This window comes from Culex quinquefasciatus, chromosome 3 (assembly GCF_015732765.1).
Source record: "Culex quinquefasciatus strain JHB chromosome 3, VPISU_Cqui_1.0_pri_paternal, whole genome shotgun sequence".
Taxonomy (NCBI): Eukaryota; Metazoa; Arthropoda; class Insecta; order Diptera; family Culicidae; genus Culex; species Culex quinquefasciatus.
The window spans coordinates 125164491-125191124 of NC_051863.1; the positions used below are offsets into that span (position 1 = coordinate 125164491).

General features: G+C 38.6%; 1 protein-coding gene across 6 annotated transcripts in view; it reads left to right on the top strand.

Annotated features, from left to right (window-relative positions):
* Positions 1 to 26634, top strand: part of LOC6039111 (contactin-associated protein-like 2) — a 175357-nt gene that overhangs the window by 96648 nt on the left and 52075 nt on the right. For 5 of the 6 annotated variants that reach the window (XM_038263138.1, XM_038263139.1, XM_038263140.1 and 2 more), the window contains 5 exons: positions 7856 to 8021; positions 8134 to 8325; positions 13913 to 14153; positions 14848 to 15067; positions 20655 to 20790. In XM_038263138.1, the coding sequence (XP_038119066.1) occupies positions 7880 to 8021; positions 8134 to 8325; positions 13913 to 14153; positions 14848 to 15067; positions 20655 to 20790 (931 nt within the window). In that variant the 5' untranslated portion in view covers positions 7856 to 7879. Of the gene's footprint in view, positions 1 to 7855; positions 8022 to 8133; positions 8326 to 13912; positions 14154 to 14847; positions 15068 to 20654; positions 20791 to 26634 lie in introns of those variants that run through there. The other variant, XM_038263142.1, reaches the window with a different exon arrangement.

Sequence of the window (26634 nt, forward strand, 5' to 3'; positions counted from 1 at the left end):
AATTTCGTACATTTTCTTTTTGAAAATACTAACTTTTCCTGTTGCTCACTAATCATCACAAAGGATAACAGTGCAAATATGAGTGCGGAAAAGTTCAATTTTTCAGCACTTGCTTAATATGAAATACTACTATATAATTGTTTGGTTTTTGAGTTGACCAATCTAACGAACGCTAAACTAGAGTCGGAAAACCTTTTGCTTTTAACTGAAAAATTCTGTACACAAGTGTTTTCCTGAATTGTATGTAAGGGACCATCCATGACCCACGTGGACTCTTTTTTGAGAATTTGTTACCCCCCTCCCCCTCGTGGACAATTGTCCATACAAAAAAAAACTTGTTTGTATGGATCGTGGACAATCGCCATACACCCTAAGCAACAAAGTACCTATTGCTGATTGTATGAAACTTTTGCAGTTTTTTATAGTTGCACCAATTTACACTCCAGACTCCATTATTCCGTAACCTTGGAAAATACAAGCAAATGTTTGGATAATCGAATCACAAGAAAAACATATTTTTTGTTGTTTAATTTTTTATTCTCGACCCTTAGTATGATCTCTCAACTAAATCAAAATGGCGGTGTTGAAATATCTAAAAAAGCATTATGGAATTTAACAGGAATTACACTATTCAAATTGCAGGCCAAGGATTGATACCTAAGAGCATGCAATGGCACTGACCTTGTTGCGTGCTCTTCGGTTGACGTCCACGTAAGGAACATCCTGGAAGGAGCGTAACTAACTACATCCGTAGTTCTGTTAGATCATCTGCATTATCTTGATCAGAACAGTATAGCTCTAGTTCCTTGCGAGTGTCCTATTTTCTTACCTCCACGTTGGCTTGGTTTTCATGATGACCTAGCTGGTGGCCTGTGGAAACGGATCGTAAACCTTTGACCACCGCGGGTCAGAGTCGAGACGGCTAAAAGAAAGGAGCGCGACAATGTGGGAAAGGGAAGTAATTTGTGATTGTAGACGGTATTGTTTTGATTCGCAGTATGTTGAGTCAACTGCTGTGGATGTACCTGAAACATCGCACAACGGGGTTTCTGTTCTCTTCATTCTCAGCTACCACCTATCTCCTATTTTTATTTTGCTCTTCTGATTCCCAATTCTCCACTGATTCTTCTATTTAATATCCAACATTTGATTTTAATTTTACTAACTTTTGATTCTCTTATCTCTCAAAGCTTTTCAACTCTTTTCTATCAATTGAAAATAAAACAGTTTTTGCTTTAATGAATGTTGATAGGCACACTATAAATGGTTAGGCGCTTATACTTACATCAAACCCTACTTAATGTACCACCCCCAGCCGAGTTAAAATGCGTAACCGGAAAAGAAGGTGTGCATGCCTGGCACGAACACTCAAAGCGTGTTCTAGCGTGCTGCTCGTACTGACTCAGTGCAAGGGTGAGATGTAGGTGTAAGGGCAGTGCGTGTTCGTCGGGAAACTAGTGCATAAGATCGGTCAAGGCCCGTTCTTACACTGAAAATTGCGAATTACACTATTCAAATTTGAATAAAATAGAGTCGCAGATGACAAATATGATAAACACATTTTATTCATAATTTGATTATTCAAAGTCCCATAGAAACCTTTGGATAATTGCTACAGATAATCAAGTCTGGACAGAATTTTCTGATTTCTCCAACCAAGCCTAATATTTTGTTAGGGGGCAGAATTTGGTCTGTTAGTTTTAATAGGTTACTTGAATATTAAAGTAGCTAATATTCTATTAATTGAAATTGGTTTTTATTTTTCATCTTCTAAGGATTCATTAAAAAATGTCGTGCCAAAACTTCTTAGAAGTTGATACAGAATTATATTAATATTTTAAGTCCCTTGGAAATAGTTTACTATCCCAAGTGACACCAATCGGCTAAACGTCCGTAATCCGTGATCCTCCCCATCGAAATCCGATTTCCGTTTTCCTCAGAGGTCACAGAGCCAGTGCCCACACCGAAAAAGTCGTTTACATTACCATCTCCGCCCCGCAAGTCTCGATTCCCCAAAACATCCATTACCTCGCCGGTGAAGATGGGTATAAGCTTTCTTTTCGCCGAAATTCCCACAAATGGGCCACTCCATACCATGTTTTTCTCACCAGTCCTGCCCATGAAAAGCCGCTTTTTGCCCCATTCGATTTCGTTTCTATTGCAATAAATCCACAACACAAGTGCCATGTTTTTCCTCGGAGTACGTGAGGGGGCCCGAGCAACAACAAGACAAGAGCCAATTCGAATTGTCTTGCCAGAGGGTGTGGTGCGGTACGTGGCCTGTCTGAGCTGTCTTTCGGGCGAGATAGTGTGGGGGTTTTTTTCTGGATGGCCCACCTCTTACCCATACACATCTTTTGTAGTATGGAAGGATTATGAGCAGATATCTTTCGATAATTTTGGAGACAATCCTATCATCTTACTCAACTTCCGTGTATGCCCATCCTTGTCTCTCTTTTTCCATCCTCAACACTTGTCAGGTTGCTTTAAACATTGGGTACTGGTAAATTAATTCCACACGCATGTCTGATATACTCACTGAGACGTGCACCGATTAAGAGAGCAAACAAACAAACCAATAATCCAAACATACAAACAATTAAACCATACACTCTCTGTCACAGCCACCCTCAGTCAATGTTCTGCAGTCACTTACAACAGTGGTCTTTGCCTTACAAAAGATTTACAAAACTTTTTAAAATCACGTAGATTGTACGAGTTTCTTGTTGCTTCAGGTAACATATTAAACAAACGATATCCTTTGTAAAAAAGTGAATTCTGCGTAGACGTCATTTTGAAGTTGTGCAACCTAATTTCTCTCGCCTGTCTAGTAAAATGTTGATGAACATCACTTCCATAAACTATTGTATCCGTCAAGTATTGTGGAGCCATTCCTTCTGTCAGTCTAAAAATAAAAACTAAAGTATTGTATTCTACACGTTGTCTAACTGACATCCATCGTAGGCAGTCAAGCATAAAACTTCTTGGTGTTAGTCTTTCACATCCTAATATCAAACGCATCACCTTGTTCTGAAGAAGTTGCATACGTTTCTGTTGTTGCTGTGTTGCGGTAAACAAAATAGAGGCACAGTAGTCGAAATGGGGAGCAATAAGTGTGTTATAGATCATCAACTTGTTATCAAAAGAAAGGTACTTGTTCAACCTGTACATGATACCCAGTTTCCTAGCGGCTTTCCTAATCGTATAGTTGATGTGCTCATCAAAGTTCAACTTGTTGTCTAACATAACACCCAGATATTTAATCACATCAACCCTTTCGACTACTTCGCCATCTATGTAAACTGTTCCGTCAGTGTCGTCCCTCCGTTGGTTAGTTATCAGCATACACTTGGTTTTCGACACGTTCAACTTGAGCTTCTTCCTTTTTAACCAGTCAGCAAACACATTCAGCTCAGCATTCAGGATTTCACAGCATTCTTCGCGACAGCATCCAGTGACGTAAATTACAGTATCGTCAGCAAACAGGTTCACTTCAGATCTTTGTAACGCTTTTTTGATATCGTTCATATACAATATAAACAACAACGGTCCCAAAACACTGCCCTGTGGAACACCCAGGTCAACTGCAACTTCCGGAGATAGTACACCATTAAACAAAGTAACTTGCGTTCGTTCTTCCAAGTAACTGCTAAACCATTTGAGTACATTCCCTGCTATTCCATAGCGTCGTAAAACTTCAACGAGCTTACGGCGATCGATTGTCTCAAACGCTCTCTTGAGGTCTACGAAAACAGCAAGAATCGTCCTTTTATTCTCAATAGCTTGTTTCCACTTAAGCAGCAACAGGTTCAACGCTGATTCACAGGAATGCTTTTACGAAAACCAGACTGTTCGGTCAACAAGATCTCTTCACGGTTTATGAAATCCAATAACTGTTCTTTCACGACAGTTTCCAACACTTTTTCATACAATGGCAGCATGTTTATCGGTCGATGATCTTCTGGTTTTGTCGATTTTGCAACTTTTGGAATCGGTATGACAGTAGATTTTTCCATTCCTTCGGGAAAACACCTTGTTGTAGCGAAACATTAACAATCTCCAACAGTTTACCACCAACAATGCCCAATGAGTCTAACAGCACTTGTTTGGTGATATTTTCAGTACCAGAGCATTTTTTTAGCGACGCAACTATCTCAATCAACTTCTCCATCGTGATTGGCTGGAATGAATCAAATAGATTTTGAGGAGGCAAACTTGAAACTTCTGGTAACTGAGGCGCTGGTATTGACTTGTGGATTTCCTCAACACTTTTTACAAAAAACTTATTAACCTTTCTTGCCGTCATTTCATCAGAGCAGGAACCACCTTCATCACCTTCAAAAACAATTGATGATTTCTTCATGCCTCCTGGAGTTATCAGCGACTTTAAACATTTCCACAGCCTTTTAGAGTCTCCACTACACCGGTCGATTTCTTGCCTTACAGAGCCGTTTTTGCATTACGTAGCTCTTTGACGTAAAGGTTCCGCAGGATCTTATACCGTTGCCAGCATTCCTCACTGCTTGTCCGCTTGTACGTCTTGTATGCATCATCTCTCTGCTGTTTCAGCATCTGTAAACTTGATCCAAACCATGCGTTGCTTCTAGTCGCTCTCACAACTCGTTCTTCCGTCAATTCAGATACTGCTTTCACCAACGAGGAGCTGTAAACTTTCGCTTTTGCGTCCACTGATACTTCTTGAGTTTGCAGGGTGACATCACTTCTTAACAAGGCTTGTAAACGAGATTTGGAATATTTCTTCCATGACACAAACGTCTTTTTGTTATCTGGCAAACTGACAACTAGTGCACCCGGGACGCACACACCGATTGTTTCGTGGTCACTAATTTTGAATTCCTCAACAACACTGGCATCGCATTCATCTATATTAGAAAACACCAGATCAATTATCGATCTACTTCCACCGTGGCTACGAGTATATTCTGTTATTTTTTGTTTTAATCCAGCTACATCCGTTGCATTTCTAAGCTCGAGAGAGTACGGACCTTGCCCCCAACGAATATTGAAATCTCCTGCAATTACATTCGTTTTGTCCTCCACAACCACTTCTTGCAGCCAACTTTCGAAACATTCAACGAAGTCCCTATCACTGCTGCTTGGAGAGTGATAAACACCGCCAAAAATTCCATTGAAACTACTGTTGCTTATATCAACCGACAAAAACCAGTTTGCCCCAACGGTTTTATTCGATACAATTTCATGAGTCAAACGATCGTCGATGTACATCGAGACTCCACCGGTATGAAGAGATTTAGAAAAACAATTCACCATTTCAAAACGAGGTACTGCAAACCGGGCAAGATCGTGACTAGCGGTCAAATGCGTCTCCGTCAAAATTACAAGCTTTGGTTTTTGATTTTGAATTAACAACTGAAGCTCATCGAAATGCGTTGGAAGTCCCGCAATATTCAAATACAATACATCATGTGGCTTGTCTGGTTGCTATGCAGTGTAATCAATCCGCTTATTAAGACGTTTAATAAACCTTTGATAAACTGGGCAGTTGGTACTCCATACAGCATGATCCGTTTCAACGTCCAGATTCCCCTCAACACGATCTCTTTCACAGTTAGCACATTTCTCTACAGTTGACTTACAGTCCTTCCCTCGATGATTCCCGCAACATTTGGGGCATGTGTCTACCTCTGCTTTGCACTCTGCAATTTTATGGTTATACTTACAGCATTTGAAACATCTTGGAACCTCAAGTCCGTCAAAAACCCTGCAGCGATCCCATCCAACAAAGATTTTTTCCAACTCCATCACTTTAAAAAAGGTCGTCGCATCTAACTCTACTAAGGCTGTAAACTGTGCATAACTTCTTTTTTCATTTCTGTAAAACTTACGGAGCTTAACATGTTTCAAGTCATGGAAAACGTCATTGTCTTCAATAAGCGTAGCCTTCAGTTCGTCTTCATTAAACTCCTCACTGATGTTGATGATTTTCACAGTGGGTTTCATACTGTCACGAACATTAACCTCAAACTGGTCACCCATTTCCTTTTCAACACTTTCCTTCAACTTTTGTGATGATTCGTCATCTTTCACAACAACAATAACTGCTCCATCCTTTCCTTCAATGACACGGTTGACATTCAAATTCTTTGGGTTAACTTTCTGTTTTAATTCCTTTTTCGCAGTTTTTCTCCAATATCAACTCCTTCCTCGGCTGAATGACGACCACTGGATTCGGTTTAACCTTCAACCTCTCAGCTGGCACCGTTTTAACGTTGTCATCTTTCTTGGCTCGCTTACTATTTAGAACTTCCGCAAATGATGGAATTGACTTGGGAGTCTCATCACCATTGCTTCCGTTTTGATTTTCAGCTTCCAGTTTCCGCTTACGAGATGCTGAACGTAGATTCCAACGGGGTTCACTGTTAGTCACATCTTTTTTTCCAGGAACGCTAACAGGAGCATCACTTTTCACCAACTCATCACGCACAATTTTCTTTACCCGACTATCGAAATTTTTTGCCAATTCTAAAACAACCGCGAACTCGTTGAGTTTACAGAGAATTTCATCAAACGATTTTTGGAAGAACCCATCTTCACATTCATGCAGTGCTAAACACGAATTGCACACAAACACAGCATTAGGCATCATGCGTAGCATTTCTATGTGTTCGGGTGACGCACCGGGCAAACAATTTTTGTGTATTTGCAGCCTGCAACTACCAAAACACTCAACAGATTCTTCATCATCAGCGAAAGGCTTCGCACACTGAGCACAAGGCTGCGTGTGTTCGTTGTCGTCGTCTACCTCCATCGAGGCAACGCAACGGGCTGATCGTGCCCGACAACACAAACAAAACAATACCAATAAAACAAATAACTGCGGTACTTATCTTCAGTGCGAAAGGAGAATCCAACTCGATAATTGACGACTGCTGACTGTTGTTGATGATGCACTCCGTGTTCTACGATGCACGCAGGATCTTCCACAACATTTAAACACAGTTTTCACCAAAACAAACTTTTATAACACACCAAAAAACGATTTTTAATCACCGGTCATTGGTAACACAAACAACAACCGACTAACACCAAGTGGTATATATGGGGTAGGCTCAGCAGCAGCACACGACTTTCAGGAAAATTGTCTGCTGCGAGGGGAGGTGGGCGAAGCGAGCTTTGGCGAGACACGGTCAAAGAGTCAGAAGCAATAAATCTGTGCCCGGATCGAATTCTGGCTCTATGTTGGACTCTTATGGGAAGAAATATTTCGACACCGGAATTCGAAGGAATTATAATTGATTTATTTGCTGGGGTCCGACGGTCTGTGTTTTTCTTCAAGGTTCTTCCTTATTTCCCCCCCAGAACATCGTGTGAAACAGACAGTAAGAACCGAGCGCGATACGAGCCGGAAAATTTCAGCTTTTAGATTTCGATAAAGTTAATCTAAAAGCAGTCGACGACGTGACCAAACTGTGGAACAGGTGTCGCGTCAGCGGCGTGGAGTGAGGCACTTCGAGAACAACTCTGTGCATTGACAGCCAGAAGCTGTCCGCCGGAGATACCGACAGCAAGCCTGGTTGAAATGGTGTTGTAACACGTACCGTGAATCGGATTTCTCGAGGGGGGGGGGGGCGGAGGAACTGTACTCGGACTCTGACGATTGGCAGACGTTCTGGAGAGGCCAATGTCACACAGTTGTTGTTTGTTGGAAAGGTCGTTTCCGGCGTGTCGAAGATTAAATGTTATGGCACAGTTGATTGAAATTTGGGTAAATAAGGACTTTTCCTTCTGAATTGTGATTGCTGGATTTTGTCATATTTGTCTATGAGTTTTGCTATTAAATAAAGATATGATTTGTTTTTCATTTTCCTTCCAGGAACCTCCTCCACCGTGGCGAATAATGCACCATAACCATGCCGGGGCCATCATCTACAAAGCCATCGTTGCCGTCGTCTGCATCACCGAGTGCCTGTGCCTGCTCCTCCCAGAGGCATCGGCCATCCCGACCAACCTGGAACCGGCCAAGGATGGAATAGTGTACCGTATGAAGTTTTCAGTATTACTCATTTTTTTATAACCTTCATTTGATTTCTAAGCAGAGTTTCCTATAAATAAAACTTCGTTCCATCCCTCTCCCTCGAATCCATCCCACAGAGCCGAAGAACAAAACGGAGAAATGCACCGGGCCGGGCCTGCCGGGACCGTGCCAGGGCTTCGGGGACCGGTACCGGTACGACCAGACGATCAACAACTGCACCGTCTTCATCTGGGGTGGCTGCGGGGGCAATCTGCAGAACAATTTTGAAACGTACGAGCAGTGCATGCAACAGTGCACTAATGAGACACGTGAGTACATTCGGGCCTGCACCTGACGCAATTTTCTATATGTACGTGGGAGTGGGAGTCAGAGCTCATGGACGTGGTTAAAGCTGGAATGCAATAGATGAAGCACTGAGCTTCTTACATTCATTTTAGTAGACTTTTGAACTTTTTCCATCTTTCATTTTTTTAAGACTGAAATTATAATTTCATTATTGAGCAGTTCGCTAGGATTTCGGTAATTCGATTTTTTTTGTATTTTTTAATCCGACTGAAACTTTTTTGGTGCCTTCGTTATGCCCAAAGAAGCAATTTTGCATCATTAGTTTGTCCATATAATTTTCCATACAAATTTCGCAGCTGTCCATACAAAAATGATGTATGAAAATTCAAAAATCTGTATTTTTTGAAGGAATTTTTTTGATCGATTTGGTGTCTTCGGCAAAGTTGTATGTATGGATAAGGACTACACAGGAAAAAAAATGATACACGGTAAAAAAAAATGGTGATTTGTTTTATTTAACTTTTTATCACTAAAACTTGATTTGCAAAAAAACACTATTTTTCATTTTTTTTATTTTTTGATATGTTTCAGAGGACATAAAATGCCAACTTTTCAGAAATTTCCAGGTTGTGCAAAAAATCATTGACCGAGTTATGAATTTTTTAATCAATACTTATTTTTTTCAAAAAATCGAAATATTGGTCGCAAAATTTTTTCAACTTCATTTTTCAATGTGAAATCAAATTTGCAATCAAAAAGTACTTTAGAGCTCTCTTTTAGGCTGGCATTTATCAGAAGCACAGTGACTATAAAAGTCACCTAGTTTTTTAAATAACAATTTTAAATGAAACTATTTTTTAAAGCTACATCACGGGTATGAATCTTCAAGCAATTTCAGTATAGCGACTTGTATCAGAAGAAAGAGAGGCATTTTCGCTAGTTCACACTGTTCTGTGTTCTGCGTGCACCTCCGCAAATATCGACCACACACATACTAACACAAAGCACCACCAAGAGGCAAAAGGTAGTTACGAATATTGTTGGCACTTTTGTTAAAAAAATATGCGGTTTTGCAAAAACAAATAACAAAACCAACTTTTAAGTGTAGTTCGACTATCAAACTTATAATTCGTTGCTGATTTGTTAGGATTTTTTTAATAAAAAGTTTTTTTGCAGCACCCCTTTTGGGCGCACATTTCTGTTGTCACCTTTTGGTTCCTTTGATTAGCCATGGATAATTTCACAGTGTAATAAACAGGGCAGCTACCACCACGCGGCGCCACCGTTATGATTGAGAATATGATACAGGTTTTTCAGACGAGTTTCAATCCCGTGGCTACATTGATTTTTTAAGACATCACGCCATAGCTGAAAAAGATTATTTTTACAAATCAATGTATCTAAAAAAATCTTCTTGTTAAGGACGCTTAAGGGGTGCTTTTCAAATATCCGTGATCTAAAAAAAAATTTACTTAGGAATTTTAAATTTATTTTAATTTTAAAATTTTCTATATATTTTAAAGGAGGCACGCGATACTTGAATCTTCACCCATAACAAAGCTTTATGAATGGTCGTGCGCCTCCATCAAAGTGTATGAAAAAACATTGAGTTGGATGAAAAACAAAAATCCAAAGGTAAAATATTTTCTAGGTCACGGATATTTCAAAAGGATCCTTTTATCTTTCCAAGAAGAAATTTGTTAGGTACATTTAGTTGCAATGATAATTACCTTCTGTCATTTTTGCATGGGACAAACAGTATGAGAAAATTCTTGCGGTTGAATAATATTAAGATTTTTTATGTTTTTTAATAATATTTGAAATATAAATTGAATTTCCATACATTTATTTTATCTTGAAATCCTGTCCTATCCTGAAATCTTGAGATTTGTTCAACGATAATTTGAAGCAATATCAAAATAGTTTGCCTTAGGATCAAAATTATCAGATTTTAGTAGAGAAATAATAAACATTAAGATAATCGATATATTTAACATATTCAAAGATCATTTCAAAATTAGTTGCAACTTTTTTTTTGATATTTTTTTTTAGTTTCAAAAATTTTAAGCGCAACGAAGCTATTTATTTATTTATTTATTTATTTTACTTAGTTATAAACAAAATGCCCATGTTGAGTTCCAAGTAATAAATTGCTATAATCGTTAATTATTTGTTGGAAGAGTTACACTGCCAATAACTTTTATTCCGAATACCAAAACCAGTGATTAGAATTTTTAATCTCTTTATGTACCTCGTATCTTTTTTCCTGAAAATTGATTTACTTGAAACTTCCAAGACATTTTCTACCAAGGTATAAGATGACTGTGTACGTACTTTTCAGAAAGAACAGGATTATATTTGGTCAAATTTGAATTGAAAAGGTACATAAATATAGGCAAAACGAAGCAGTCAAGAATCAATTTGATATATCTGACAACAAAACCAAGAATGTTTTTAATTTTATTTTGTTGTAATGAAAATACATACTTGGGTAAGAGGCTATCATTTAGAGATTATAGATCTAAAAAATAATTAAAAATGGCAACGCAGCGCATGCGTCTTGAAAACAATTAAAAATATAAGATTTTTTGTAAATTAAGCTGTTTTATAGCAAACAAGCCTTACCCGACAAACTTCGTTCTGCCCATTTTTCATTTGTTGACGTTTTTTGATTTTTGCTTATTCAGCCTCCTGATCAAAATATGATTTTACGTAACTTTCTCCGTACAATTTGCCGATGCTCCGGAATCGGTTCCAGAGTGGCCAAAGTGTCAATTAGTTAGCGTAAGAACCTTCCTTGGGCTTATACGAACCCAACGCAACAAAAAACACCTCGATCCGACGCTCCGTATTGAACTGATTCGCGTTCAAACAAAACCGTCGAAATTGTGTATATATATATATATATATATATATTTAGACACTGAAAAAAAAAAACATATTTTTTGTTGAATTTAAGATAACTCCGGCTCCGACTCCGACTCCGGGTTATCAGAAATCTTCGGCTCCGACTCCGACTCCGACTCCGACTCCAGCTCATAAAATTTAGCCGACTCCGGCTCCGACTCCGACTCCAGCTGTTCGAGTTTTGACGACTCCGACTCCGACTCCGACTCCAGGTCCCCAAAAAGACCCGACTCCACCGACTCCGGCTCCGACTCCGACTCCGACTCCACGGCCCTGGTATCAACAAAGTCCGAAGAAGCAAAATATAGAGAATTTTCTCAGCTTTTTAAAAATATTTTTTCCAAAAGTGTGCAAACATGTGCACTAATTTAAAAAAATGAAAAACTGCGACTATTTTCAAAAAAGTCACCTAAATATGGATTTAACTTAAAAACGGTGCACTTTATCAAAATTTCTCTAGATTACTTCTCGGGTGAGTTTTCAAAAAGCCGTAAGAGCCACCGTGACCTCCGACACTAGTTTTCGTTTTTCTCCAAAATTAAACGAAATTTCATTTATCTTTAGTTTGGGGCACTTGAAGGACGTGTAGATGAACAATCTCAAACATTTTTTATATTGGTTTTTCGTAAGTAGGTCGAATACCGATGCAAAAAGGACTTTGTTTGCCAATGGCTCTTACGGCTTTTTGAAAACTAATCCGAGACTTTTTGATTGAAAATTTGATTTTACTTCGAAAAATGAAGTTGAAAAAATTTTGCGACCAATATTTCGATTTTTTGAAAAAATCAGTATTGTTTAAAAAATTCATAACTCGGTCAATGATTTTTTGCACAACTTGGAAATTTCTGAAAAAGTTGGCATTTTATGTCCTCTAAAACATATCAAAAAATAAAAAAAATTAAAAATAGTGTTTTTTGCAAATCAAGTGTTAGCGATAAAAAGTTAAATAAAAAAATCACCAAATTTTTTTTACCGTGTATCATTTTTTTCCAGTGTAGTCCGGATCCATACCTACAACTTTGCCGAAGACACCAAATCGATCAAAAAATTCCTTCAAAAGATACAGATTTTTGAATTTTCATACATCATTTTTGTATGGACAGCTGCGACATTTGTATGGAAAATTATATGGACAAACTAATGATAAAAACGTTACTTAATGCACCGGAAGGTGGTTGCTGCCTTCCTCCTAAAAGCCTTGCAACCACACACTACGAAAGCTTTGGCTAACGCTTACTTAGTAAAGACACTATACATCTGAGTGCTGCCATCTAGGTATGATAAATTTAATGAACCATTTGAAAGCACTGCAGTTTTTGTGTGCGTGCACTGAGCGTAAAGTTCCGACAGCTATCCACGGAGCTTTCAAATTATGTAAATAATGACCCTTTTTAGTATCAACCAAAACAGTTTTTCGAACATATCTTTTAAAGTACTGCACCAAGCCGAATGAAATTTAAAAAAGACTTAAAGAACCTGAAGGCAAATCCAAAAACATAGATCCGGACAAAATCGGTCGAGCCAGTTCCGAAAAAAGTGAGTGAGAAAAAAAATTCTACGTCCATCCACACGCACAGACATTTGCTCAGAATTTGATTCTGAGTCGATATGTATACGTAAAGGTATATCTGGTAGGCTTATTTAAAAAGTTCAATTTTTGAGTGATTTTATAGCCTTGCCTCAGTGAGGTGAGGAAGGCAAAAATCAAAATCAAATTATTCGCTCTACAGCATTGCCTTGGCGTTCTCGATTGCGAGATTCCTACTCGAAACTAGGTGTTCGAAGGCTTGATTGTTGAGGCAATTGCAAACCTCTTTTTACACCTTAGCTTCCATCCACCCCGGGATTCGAACTGACGACCTTTGGATTGTTAGTCCAACTGCCTACCAGCGACTCCACCGAGGCAGGACCCAGGGAGACGACTCTTACACCTGGACTGAGCTAACGACCTAACCTTTTTTAGGTTAGTCCGGGACCAACATTTACTTCCCTTCCGACGGAAGGCGTGATCAGACAAATCTCGTCTCGAAAAATGCCACCGAGACCGTCTGGGATCGAACCCAGGCCGACTGGGTGAGAGGCAATCACGCTTACCCCTACACCACGGTCCCGGCTAATGCAAAATGCAAATTCTTTGGGCATACCGAAGGCACCAAAAAAGTTTCAGTCGGATTAAAAAACACAAAAATTTAAATTGAATAAAAAAGTCCAATTTCGTAGAGAATTCCTCAGATCTGACCCGCAGGGCCAAAAGGTTGGGCACCTCGCTATGGTTACCAGCGTTCTCTTGTAATGGCATGTCCTATTTTTTGCAGTTTATTAAGAAAAAATCCAGAGGAACTATTTTTGTATTATTTTTTTTTTTTCGATGAATAATCCTTTTTTTCGGAATTTTCAGTTAGCCATTCAATCGGGCATTTGACATAAAAGTCTCTTTGACATCAAATTTTCATATCATCACTACACTAGTTCAGGCTGAAAAATTATTCAAGATTAAGTGATCTGCTATGCAAAAAGAATTTTTTTTTATATAAAAACGTGGTTTTTATCCACCAAATTCCCAAAAGTCCATCTTTGCGTCTCACCCTCCTGCGTAAATGTAGCTTTGTAACAATGCTGTTTGATCTACCATCTAAGCTAGTCCACCAACAGCACCAGTACATTATAACTTCACTCTAATCCTTATCTTTCTCTCCCATCCAGAAACCCAACCCCCGGCGCCACAGCTGACGCTCACGTCCAGCCCCTCGCCGAGCACGACCCCACCCCAGGAGAGCATCACGCAGCAGTTCTCGTCGGTCAGCACGGTGTCACCGGTGCCGGACGAGCTGCGGGGGTCCGAGCTCACGTTCAAGGAAACGGGCTACGAGAAAACGTTCATGTTTGCCAAGAACAACACGTTCATCCAGATGGACGGCGACACCATCCAAACGTTTCAGCTAAGGTAAATTTACGTTTAGTCGACTGACCTCAGCTAGATGGTGCTGATGTCGGACTGTGTATAGCGGGTTGCATAATGTAGGGAGCTAAGTCAATTAAACGCACATTTGCGATGCAAATCCGGTGCGCGCGAGTGTGTGTGTTGTGTTAACTCCGCGTTCATCACTAATTTTGTGCCGGCGGTCAATATTATTCGAGGCGCTTTGGAAAAGCGATTATGAATAGCTAATGTTGATACTTAAGTGGCTATTGTTCCATGTTGAAACTACAAAAGCATATTAATTTTAGACAAGCCAGCCTGAAGGGTTTCTGGAGCATACAGGATGCGATGAAGTTTGAATTTGGAGAATTTAGATTATTAGTTTTGTAAGTACTTGGTATGGTATCCTTAAAGCCCTCAATATATTTCGACGCGAGATGCATACGTAAGGCTAAGAAAAACAAAACCATATTTCAACAGTTAATAATATAAGGCTATGTCAATGAATTTCTATAACTTATTGACTGAAGCATGATATAAAGCAGGTACCCACTTCAATCAACCAAACTACTATGTGCACCCATAAAAGCTCCCCGAAGCCAAAAGCTCCCAGAACACCAGAGTACACCATGTACTCGCCGTGTCCCGACGGTCGCATCAACAAAAGCACCGTCACCGCCAAGAAATCTCATAAATTTTGTTTAATTAAATTTTCCAGATTATGCCGTGAAATATCATTCCAATTCCGGACCCGTCTGCCGCACGGACTGCTGGTGTACCACAACGTCAAGACCCCGGCCGGCATCAAGCTCGATCCGTACGCGCTGTACGTCATCGTCGAGAAGGGTCAGCTGAAGGTGGTGCACGTGTTCGGGAATCACTCGACCAGTGTGACCGTCGGCGAGGGCCTCAACCGAGACGAGTGGCACAGTGTCATGGTGAGTATTCAGCAGTTGCCCGGGATTTGGACTGTTGACCAAAGCGAATGGACGACACTCTGTCAGTTCATAATAATTGCTTTCGTACACAGTTCTTGGGGTGTTTGTTTGGCTTTGACTTGATGATCTGGTGCACTGCTGTGATGGCGTGGCTCTGTCAATGTCAAATCTCCGAAACGAGCTTTAAAGTTGTATTAAATGTAGAAACTTTTGGTTTGAAAATTGAAAGCAACAAAAATAATATATCGAATAGATTTAACATTAAAATTTTTTTACAATCAATTCTTCTCGAATATATTTATCGACTGTTTGTACAGTTTTTTTTATCTAAAATGATCATCTCTCTTATTATTTCATCTTGCTAGCAAGACTGTATCTCACCTGTAGGTGGATAAAATTAGCTTTTTAAGATAAATATCAAACTTAAATGAATGTATAACAAAAGACCAGAACATTTGCACCCTTAATTTAATTTCCAATTTTTTTTTATCCAAAAAATTGTATACGAAAAAAAATAATTCCTCTTTAATTATGATTTTGAAACTTTAAATGTAGGAACACAGAAAAAAATCATGGTAATATTACATTTAGAAAGGCGTACCTCTTTTATGTCATAAAAAATGTGTAATTTTACCACCGAAAATGTGTAACTTTACCACTATTCTGGTGTAATGTCACATTTTCAGTCTAAATTAAGGTAAAATTACATCATAAGGAGGTAATATTCAACCTTCTAAAATTACACCTTCCAAATTTACATTTTTTTTTTTTTTGCTGTGTAATGTTTAAAGATCCCCAAAATTCGATTTCAATCCTAAGATATTCAATAAAAACCGAAAAACTCCGTGCTTTGTAACTTTTCATATGAAAAAAGTTTCAATCTTGTCGTGCAATCTTGACACAGCCTGAAAATTAATGTAAGTGTGACAACTGGTTAAAGGGATTTCAGATCAGAACACGTTTGTCACAAGTGCGAGCTCAACTATCGCACACATATTTAATTATAACTCAAGACACCAGCAACCAAATTCAACCAAAATTCAGCACAATGCACAGAATGGTCAGCCAAACAAAAAGTGATTGTTATTGTTTACATGGCTTGCTCTCGTTTTTGTTTATTCAAGGTCAAACATTGAAACGTGTTTTTCTCGGAACGGCAAAAAGTGACGTGCGACAAGTAAGCACGATAGTGTCGATTTGCTTTTATTTTGAGCAAATCTCCCTGAATTCCAGCAATGAATTTTATTTGTACTTTTTTGATTGGGGCAAACTTAGTCGGGGCTTTTCCTATGACTAGTTAGTGAAGTTAGTGAATTTTCACGATTATGCGGACTACGAGAAATTCGTACATTTTTTTTTATTCACATACAGTCATCTCTCATATTCGGAACAGTTTACAGATCGACCAATGTTCAAAAAAACATAGCAAATCGATAATTTAACATAATGATTTGCTTTTACCTGCATGTGAAAGCTTGTGATCTTTCGATTGATGTAAAGCCCGGCTGTACATTTTTACGTTTTATATCAAGTTTTTAAAACATTGACTCTTGAAATCCACAAATTCGGAACACTTTTTTCTTACGAATGTAAACAAACTTTTTTTATCTCCAGGAGTACATATTTTTTACGAAAAAAATTCGTCACACTCTGAAACCAATAAAAATCAAGCTTAGTGATGTTTTAAACATTGTCTGATAACTTTTTTGTGAAAATATCAATTAAATTCAGGTGTTCCACAATTCTGAGAGGCACAATAACATCCCACAATTATGGAACAGGCAATTTGGAGGCTGTGTTTTGCTGCTCTGGATAAAATTGTCTTGAAATTAGGTTTTTTGTTCAAAAAGTACTATTTTTACTAGTGAAATAGCAAGAGAATGTCCAAATAAAGGTCCTAAAAATAGCAGGGACGACAAAAAAGTTGCATTTTGCATCCCATTGACAAATTACCACAAAAGTGTTCCGAAAAACATGATATTTAAAAAATGAATAAAAGTTTTTCATTTAAGAGAAAAAAATGCAATTAAAATAAAAACACACATTTTATTAACGAAATCAGCAAGTTTCACACAAGGCTAACAAAGTCCAATGACTATTTTTTAAGAATATTTTTTTTCAACAGTACTTAAACAAAAAAATGCATTGGAAATTCTTATTTTGAATTCCAGGATGACTTTGATAGTCATAGTTTTTTCTCATAAAAATCGAATTTAAGTGTTCAAATTTCAACCATAACTAAGGTGTCTGCAGTGGTTTCAAAAAACAATTTGTAATTTCTTAGTTTACTTAAAATTTTAGTTAAAATTGATATAATGAATTTCTAATGAATTTTGTTCTACTCAAAATGCATATAAATTTACACATTTTTTCAAATTGTGTTTAAAAATCTTACGTAAATTATTATTTAGAAAATAATGTTGTTTTTTCCCAGTGGAAAATTTTCCAAAAAATCTGAAAATACATTCTGTTTTTCAACTCATTATCACTAATAAAATCAAAACGTTTTGAGAATATGCTTAGTTTAAGTTTAAAAATTATCGAAATATGAATTGTTTGACCTTCATAAATATGAGGAAAGTTTTTAAATTTACATTTTTGAAGGGATCGGAAAATTTTGCAATAGTTTTATTTTTGAACATTGAAAATCTGATGAATATTTTTTGAGATATCGTCTTTTGAAAAATGAAGTCTGATTGGATGACACTTAGAAAACATCAGCAACTAATTGTCCGAATTTTGGAGTCAAAAACAAAATTTAATGATTGTCAGCTACATATTTACAAAAAAAATATTTAAAGGATTGTAAAAATACATTTCTAATCTAATCTAATCTAATCAGACCCTAGCGCAGCCAATCTTTCGAAGGGATCCTGGAGAGTGCCTTAGGTTAGATGACGCCTAGCACTCTTCTTGTCATTTATTAACATTTGTAGTGCGCCATTGCATCGGAATGCATTGAAACAACACAAGCGTTAAAGCGGCCAGGTCTACTGCGTAAAGCCGTATCGCAGAGATAACTCGTAATTGGGTTGAGTTTGAGCACTGAGTGTTCGAACAACAACACAATTCTGAATCGACAGGGGAGGAAGAAGCGTGGGGACACACCACCATACGCTCCGAGATTTTGGTTGTATTTGTTGGGAGCACCATGCTAAGAAGGTTTGGTACTCCGGGACCCTCTGGGATGGGACATTGTATTTCCACGAATGCCCTGGACACTATTTGCCGTGGTTATAGCGCCACAACCCGCTCTCTGTAATAGTATTCCTAATTCCAGTCCAAGCTCACCAAGTCGTCATGGCCTAGTGGTTAGCATTTTTGCTTACCAATCCATAGGACGGGGGTTCGATCCCCGCCTAGAGCGACTATGATTTTTCGTTCAATTTCAAATTTTATGTGTTCTTAACTTTCTCGGTGGGAGCAGATGGGCATCGAACCCAGATCCATTCGCTTACAAAGCGAACACCGTAACCAGTCAGCCACAGCCGCTCCCTAAAGGATTGTAAAAATACATTTATATTGAAACCATAAATTGATTTGGGATTACAATTCCATCAAAAGATACCGATTTTTAAAATTTCCGTTTCACTTTTGAATGGACATTAGTGTGCCCAGAATATGGGACTTTTTCTCAAAACCTCGCTCCACAAGCTGAATTTTGTTCCTTGAGCTATTTTAGGAATCTGGGCTAAATATGAGCAAAATCGGTCAGCATTTACCCATTGATACTCAAAAGTAAAATTTGTATGGGAAAAATAGAAAAAAAAAATGTATGGAAAACCCAATTTTCTAACGGCTTGGTCTGCATGGTGCGCTTCTTCCATAAAAAAAAGTGAGATTCTCATTGAAAATTCAATGCTCTACAACTTTGTAGAACATACCAATTCTAGGTTAGGTTTTCGGCTTTTCGGTCTTGGCGGGAAAATTCGAAACAACGCTTATTTTCTCGCGTCAATAATTGTCGCTACCAAGAAAGTGGTGGTTACCAATACGAGCTTTATACGAAAAGGGAAAGTAAAACACGAAAAGTACTGCGTAAACAAGCTCGGGTTCCACTGTCCAAATTGACCGTTGGTTTTATCCAGATTACCCGGATGAATACCAATCAGAAACAGTGATTAACACATGATTGAGTACATAAACAAGTAACTTAATCTAAATTATTCACAGACAAACGACACTAACGACAGTTTACATTTTGACTAAAACTACACTGGACGAGAAACAATCCTCCTTAGTACGTATTTTAACAGCTATTATTTAGTCATGGGCTAATGGCCTATCTACAATCACTTAGCTTAGAACATCTAAGTAAAGTAGTTACTTAGGAAAGTACGCAACTTACGGCCGTCATCCACAATCAACTTAGAAATTTTGCTGGGCTGATATACGTTGCTATGCAGTTGTATGTTTACCTTTGATATTGAAACGTCAACTTACCGTAGATTTTGAAATTGTTCAAACCATACGTCAGTTTCTAATTTGATTACTTTTCCATTGTAGAAGCTCGGCTTTATTTCCATTGATTCAAATTCCTAAGCTAAGTGAAATTTTCTAAGCTAAGTGATTGTAGATAGGCCATAACAAAAATAACATCACATACCAATTCTGTAAAATTCGATCCTGAAAAGTTATTAGCGATTTCAGAAGTAATTTTTGTACGAAAAACATTTTTTTACTAACTTTAGGCTCGGGTATCGTGGGTTAATCTCAACCAATTTCGCTCAAAATTTGCACAGATGCTTAAAATAACCCAAAAAAAAACGTTTTTCGCTTGTGGAGCAGGGGGTCATTTTTTTCTGGACACCCTAATGGACATCTGCCGAAATTGTATGAAGATTTGTAAAGGCGAACCAACAATAAAAAATAAGCTTCTTTGGTCAAAGGAAAGGATCCCACAGAGTTCGAGCCAATTCAACAAATCGTCTGTTGTGTGCTATTTTATGACAACCAGCATTTATTACTTTTCAAGATAATGAGTTTTTCAAGTTTGATGGATCTTGTTTCAAAAATGTATGATGGAGTCAAGTTGCAAACAAATTCCCCAAGTTTTAACTAATTTAAAAAAAAAATCCGCATTTACTAGCAATGGAATTTTGCAGGAATTGTTAAGTATAACAAAACGTCATAATTAACTAATTTTCGATCAAAATGGTCGCTGTCCCAAGATAGCACACACACAAGATGAAATACAAAATATGAAAAGGTCAGCCGTGAAAAGTTGAACTTTTCAGCACTCTAATGATTAACTTTTTGGCACTTTTTTTTCATAAACCCCATTCTGAATTACACTTGAAATAAAAACTATGAAAATTTTAAAGACTCGAAAAATTTCAAGTAATCCTTCAGCAATAGCCTCATAATCTGCAACCATGCTCAAGCCAAATCACCCAACAAAGCCTGCCCTTTAAACCCTCGGAAGCCAGCAATTGTGTCCCGTTATGCAAGTAGATAACGACAAAACCCCCTAAACCAATTTGGTAATCTTCCCCCTTTACCACACTGAACAGTCTACTCATAGTCTGATGATGGCATAACCTGCTGCCTCTTCTTCTTCTTCTATCCCGACTTTCCCAAAAACCAGGTCCGCATCGACGTCCACGGCGCCCGGCTGATAGCTCGTGTCGATAATCACAAGGAGGAAGTGTACCTGAAGGGACTCAATCACGAAACCAACTACGGCGTCTCGATCAATCTGATGTCGGTCGTGCTGGTCGGTGGTAAGTGCTGCCTGCTTCTTCATACCTACATGTCCAGTGTCCATCATGCCCGGATCCCACAGGAATTTCCGGAGGGAATTTTTCCCCGCCCAAAAACGCTCAACCCCTTCTGTGGTGTGGCCTTAAGGTTGGACGGTTGGGTGCATGTTTACAATTTATTACTATCATCAACGTCGTCATTGTTGTTGTCGTTGGGTCCCGTCGACGACGTCTTCATTCTGCATCAGAGTGATGGACGGTCAACTATGGTGGTTACAGTTTGCACTGCTCGAAGGAGGAATCTTCCCTGCTGCTCTATCGTCTGCCGGGATTGAACCGTCATTTTGACAATGTCGTACACGCTACTTTATAGTCCCGGAAGTACGACGAACCAAGAAGCGCAGGGCATGGGATTCTAAAACGCTTATCATGTAGGGTGGCCGAGAACGTCTTTTTAGTTGGGTTGGACCTAGGGATGATCGAATTCGAGCTGGATTGATTTCAGCAGATTTTATAAATTTCCATTCCGACCATCCCCATTCCAAAAACGTCGTCACCTTTCGGTAACCTATTTTCCAAGACCACACCAACACATCCGCTTCCGGCTTTCCTCACGGGAGAATGTCCCCTTCTCTTCCAAGATGCTGGCTTGGTAAACTGTCCCATAAACGCCGAGGTTATGAAACCGAACGTGTGCATGTGTCCCATCAATCCCGAAGCCCTCTCCCGGGTATATTTTGTCAACGCTTTATGCTATCGAAAATTGACTGGCTGGCTGGCCATGTCAGGAAACGTCAGTTCCGTGAAATCTGTCCCACACCGGTTCCAAAGGTCTTCTTTACCAACTGGTCTTGCAAGAAACGCTGTAAAGCGGCTGCTGCTCAGACTTCACCAGACATTTGCAGTTAAATTGGGTCAGACACCGGAAGATTTACGATATTGATGGAAATTCATAAAGCAATTCGTCCTCCGTTGGAGAAGTGCTCCTCCGTGTTGGCGCTGCCCGGAGAGTTTGCACTGAGGGCAATTTCCGGTCCAGTGTGTATGCGACGATTTATGAGTCCGGAGCCGGTTCCATATTGAGAACGACCCGTCAGATGCCGTGCCAACAAGGAAATCTGAGTTAATTTTAGAGCTCCCGTGGGGAGGTATAGCGGGTTGAAGGAGCAGCGGACGGATGTGCAATAGACTCCGGCGACAGCGTCTGACTGTTAACCCGGAACGAAACTGCATTTGCCACTTCGGTGGAGATCGATGTAAATTGAAGAGTTGTGTGGAACATTGAGGGAAGGTTTTAAAATTTATGGTGTTAAAGGTCGGGAGTTGAAATTATGCTTTGAATATTATGGTTGAATAGAATAAAGCTGGATAGCTTTATCTATTTCATCAATCTGTGAAAAAATATGACTTGACATAAACAAATATGGGTCACACAGCAGTTGCCCCGACCCCTCTTCGATTTACGTGAAACTTTGTTTTGAGGTTTAGTTTTATGTTAATTGAACCTTTTAAAATAACTCTAGATTTTTCAAGACTCCTTTCATTTTTGAACATTGAATTCCAATCAACGGTGATGATTTGGAAATGTTGTATCACGCAGAGGCCTACTCAAAACTCCGAAAAAAAAAATTCATCAAGAAAATACAAAAGTACATCAAAAAATGAGTTCGCGTAAACGTGAACAGAGTTCATGCCAACGGGAACCAGGAAGAAAACTGTTCACTCTCATTGCACCATGCACTATAAAAGTTGAACAGTTTTCTTCCTGGTTCCCGGTGGCATGAACTCTGTTCACGTTTACGCGAACTCATTTTTTTAAGTGTAGGCAATTATAAAACCTCTGTCACTTTTCCTTACACAACTGTTAACAATTTTGTATTGATAACATGCAAACCCCTAATGTTTATACTTCAAAATTTTTGTAATTGTCTGATCTATATTTGGTTGAACATTCTACAAAAATTATATTGTAATAATACCAATGTTTTAAGAAATATCTTTTTTTAGAGGTTAACTTTGGCTATGTTTTTAGTCACGTTTCCAATTTTTTAGTAAAAATATGATCACAGTATTTTTTTATTGTCACAAACAATTCTCTGCGACAAAGGTATTATTTTAAATTTTAATTTTTGTATTTTTTATCCAGCTGAAAATGTTAGTCTTGATTAAAAAAATAAAATATTATTTTCGAAGTGATCAGAGAATTTCACTTTTTTTTATGTTTAAACTTTGTAAATCGAACCAATCGTTGCTGAGATATCGACATTAGAAAATGGTGGGATTTTTGGGTGAGACTTAGAAAACATCAATTTTCCTGTTTTGCCTTCCTCACTGAGGTAAGGCTATAATCCTGCTCGAAAAATGAACTTTTGAAAAACAGCTCGTAGACCTATATTCATGTATACCTATCGACTCAGAATCGAAAACTGAACAAATGTCTGTGTGTGTGTTTTAGTGTGTGCGTATTCCCCTTGGTGCTCAAAATTCTTGCCAAGTTTTCTCGGCACTGGCTGATCCGATTTGAGTCAAATAAGTTGCATTCGATCCGGTTTGGTGCCCCATACTGCACTATTGAATTGTTTGAAGATCCGATAAGTAGTTCAAAAGTTACGTATAAAAAAGTGTCAGAGTTGCGAATCGGATCTCACATAAATGCATGTAAACTATTACTCTTCTCATTGAAAAGTACCAGCGACAAAATTGGGCGAAAAGTTCATCGCCCGGAGATCGCGAGTTGGCGCGAGCGAATGAACACCGCGAAAAAAGATTCGGGGGTGCATTGGGGTTAAATGATTATTTCGTCATTCGGTTTAATTAGAAAATAATTATTTTTTTCGTAAATATCGCTACTTTGATGCGATGTAATTATTTTTTAAAGTAAATTAGGCATTGTTACATCAAATTTGACCTTTCAAACGCACTAGAATGGCCAAATTTTAAAACAACAATGTTTGCCAATTTGACCGTTTTACCCCCAATTCCCCTTGTAGAACAAAAGAAAAGTTCATCCGCGGTCTGTCAGCAGCGCGCTGTTTTGTTTGCTAGATCAATATTTGGAAATGTCGAACGTTGAAGGATATCGCTCAAAAAATGGAAATTAACCGATTTCAAATGTTTTGGCCGCAAATGAAAGGTAAGGGTGGCTTATTTTTTATTCCGATCTGTAAAACTAGTTCTGGCGAGGGTTCTGGGCACTGCGGCAATCGATTTTACCAGCGGGTTGCTTCCGGTTGCATTTAATTTGCGGAGAAGGTTTTTCAATCCACCAGGGTCTTATTCGGGGGCAACAGTTTCGGTTATCTAGAACTTCTGGTAAGTTTAATATTTGCAGTGTTTAGCATGAAAAACAAACTTTGACTAATCTTTCAAATGCGCGCTCTTTTTGAGCCCCCCCCCCTACCCCCCCGCGAATCGTTGAATACACATGATCTCAGGGGGTACCGGTAAACAAACCCCGTAATGGCGGACAATAGGGCCCTAAAGCCCTAAGTCAATTGTTATGTTCAACGGTAAAAAACATATTAAAAACCATCTCTGATCACTTTTTGCCTTCCTCACGTTACTGAGGAAAGGCTATAAAATCACTCGAAAAATGAACTTCTCAATTAGACCTCCTAGACCCACCTTCATGTATACCTATCTACTCAGAATCAAATTCTGAGCAAATGTCTGTGTGTGTGGTGGGATGTTGATCAAAAAATTGTCACTCGATTATCGTCGATTATCGATCATTTAAATGCAAAAAAAGGACAGGACAACATTTTTTCGATGAATCCGCTAAGGTCCGCGTAGCTGTGAGGTAGGACCTTTTTGTCAAGAAGTACCGCGATTTTTTTTCAAATTTATTTAAAAATCGATTTTAAATCTTTCTCGGTCGTACAAAGTGTCATTGTACTCAGATATATAAGCTTTATCGTTGTGAACATTAATATCACAAATTTAAGCTTCACTTTAGGACCCAATTGAAACATATCAAACGAAATATTTGAAACCAAAACTGCACAACAACATACAAACAGAAAAATGAGGCGTTATTTTGTATTCAACAAAGTATTTAATTCCTTTTGTTATTGCAAATTGCTTTGGATTGCATTTTATGATTTGTATGAAACCTTGTCCATTGAATTATTTATTTTGACCAAAAAAGTTATTGTGCACTATTGCTTCATATTTTTCATGCAAAATGGTGTATGTCTATACACAAGTGCTGTGAATGTTTTCGCAAATCTGTATCTTGAGATAAGTTTTTCTGATTACCAACCATTGGCAAAGTTTTATGTTATGACCAAGTTTGAATTAAAAACTTTTTTTAGTCTTAAGAAAGATCATAGCTACAATGATTAAAACACCCATATTGACCCCCGTTGATCAGGTAGATCATCCGGCCATAACTCCCGGGAGTTCCTGGAGGACTCATAATAATCCAACATGGCGAAGAGTATCTATCGTGGTTCACTGAAGCTACCTGAAGCTATACCGATGGTTAATTCACCCATATAGACCTCCGTTGATCAGGCACACATTTGAAAGATTAGTCTAAGTTTGTTTTTCATGCTAAACACTGCAAATCGACGTCGTCGTGCTATCTTGTCGCACCCTTGTTTGTTTGTACCCCGTTGGTTGGTCAAAGTCAAACTAAAAAGTGACGAACTGTCACTTTTTACATGGCGCTCACGCACACTATCAAAACAAACGTTTAGTAGTGTGTGTGAACTCCGTGTAAGAGGGGTGACCCCGTTCGTTTGACAACAGTTGGTGTCAAACCATCGGGGTTTGAGTGTAATTACAAATGTTTACGGTAGTCTAGCTTGTACGTGTGACAAACGCATCCTGACTTTCCTGGCCTGAAATCCCTTTGGCCTTTTGTCGCACATAGAGTGACAAGATAGCACGACAAGATTGAAACTACTTTCATATGTAAAGTGACAAAAATGCACGGAGTTTTTTCGGTTTTTGTTGAATATCTCAGGATTGAAATCGAATTTTGGGGATCTGTGAAGGTCAAAAGGTGAGGCATTGTGAGCTGCACAAAATGGCGTTCTTAACTCAATTTGGCCCAAAATGCACGTACGACAAGTTAGCACGATGGCGACGAAATATTAAACTTACCAGAAGTTCCGGATTACCGAAAGTGTTGCCCCACGAATAAGCCCCTGGTGGATTGAAAAACCTTCTCCGCAAATCAAATGCAACCGGAAGCAGCCCGCTGGTAAAATCGATTGCCGCAGTGCCCAGAACCCTCGCCAGAACTAGTTTTACAGATCGGAATCAAAAATTAGCCACCCATACCTTTCATTTGCGGCCAAAACATTTGAAATCGGTTAATTTCCATTTTTTTAGCGATTTCCTTCAACGTTCGACATTTCCAAATATTGATCTAGCAAACAAAACAGCGCGCTGCTGACAGACCGCGGATGAACTTTTCTTTTGTTCTACAAGGGGAATTGGGGGTAAAACGGTCAAATTGGCAAACATTGTTGTTTTAAAATTTGGCCATTCTAGTGCGTTTGAAAGGTCAAATTTGATGTAACAATGCCTAATTTACTGTAAAAATAATTACATCGCATCAAAGTAGCGATATTTACGAAAAAAATAATTATTTTCTAATTAAACCGAATGACGAAATAATCATTTATCCCCAATGCACCCCCGAATCTTTTTTCGCGGTGTTCATTCGCTCGCGCCAACTCGCGATCTCCGGGCGATGAACTTTTCGCCCAATTTTGTCGCTGGCACTTTTCAATGAGAAGAGTAATATATCCAGACCACTCATTCGACCCATCGTTGGTTAGGTTATCAAAAGACCTTTCCAATGAGTCCAAAACATTAGATATCTGGCAACCCTGTCTCGAGTTATGACCACTT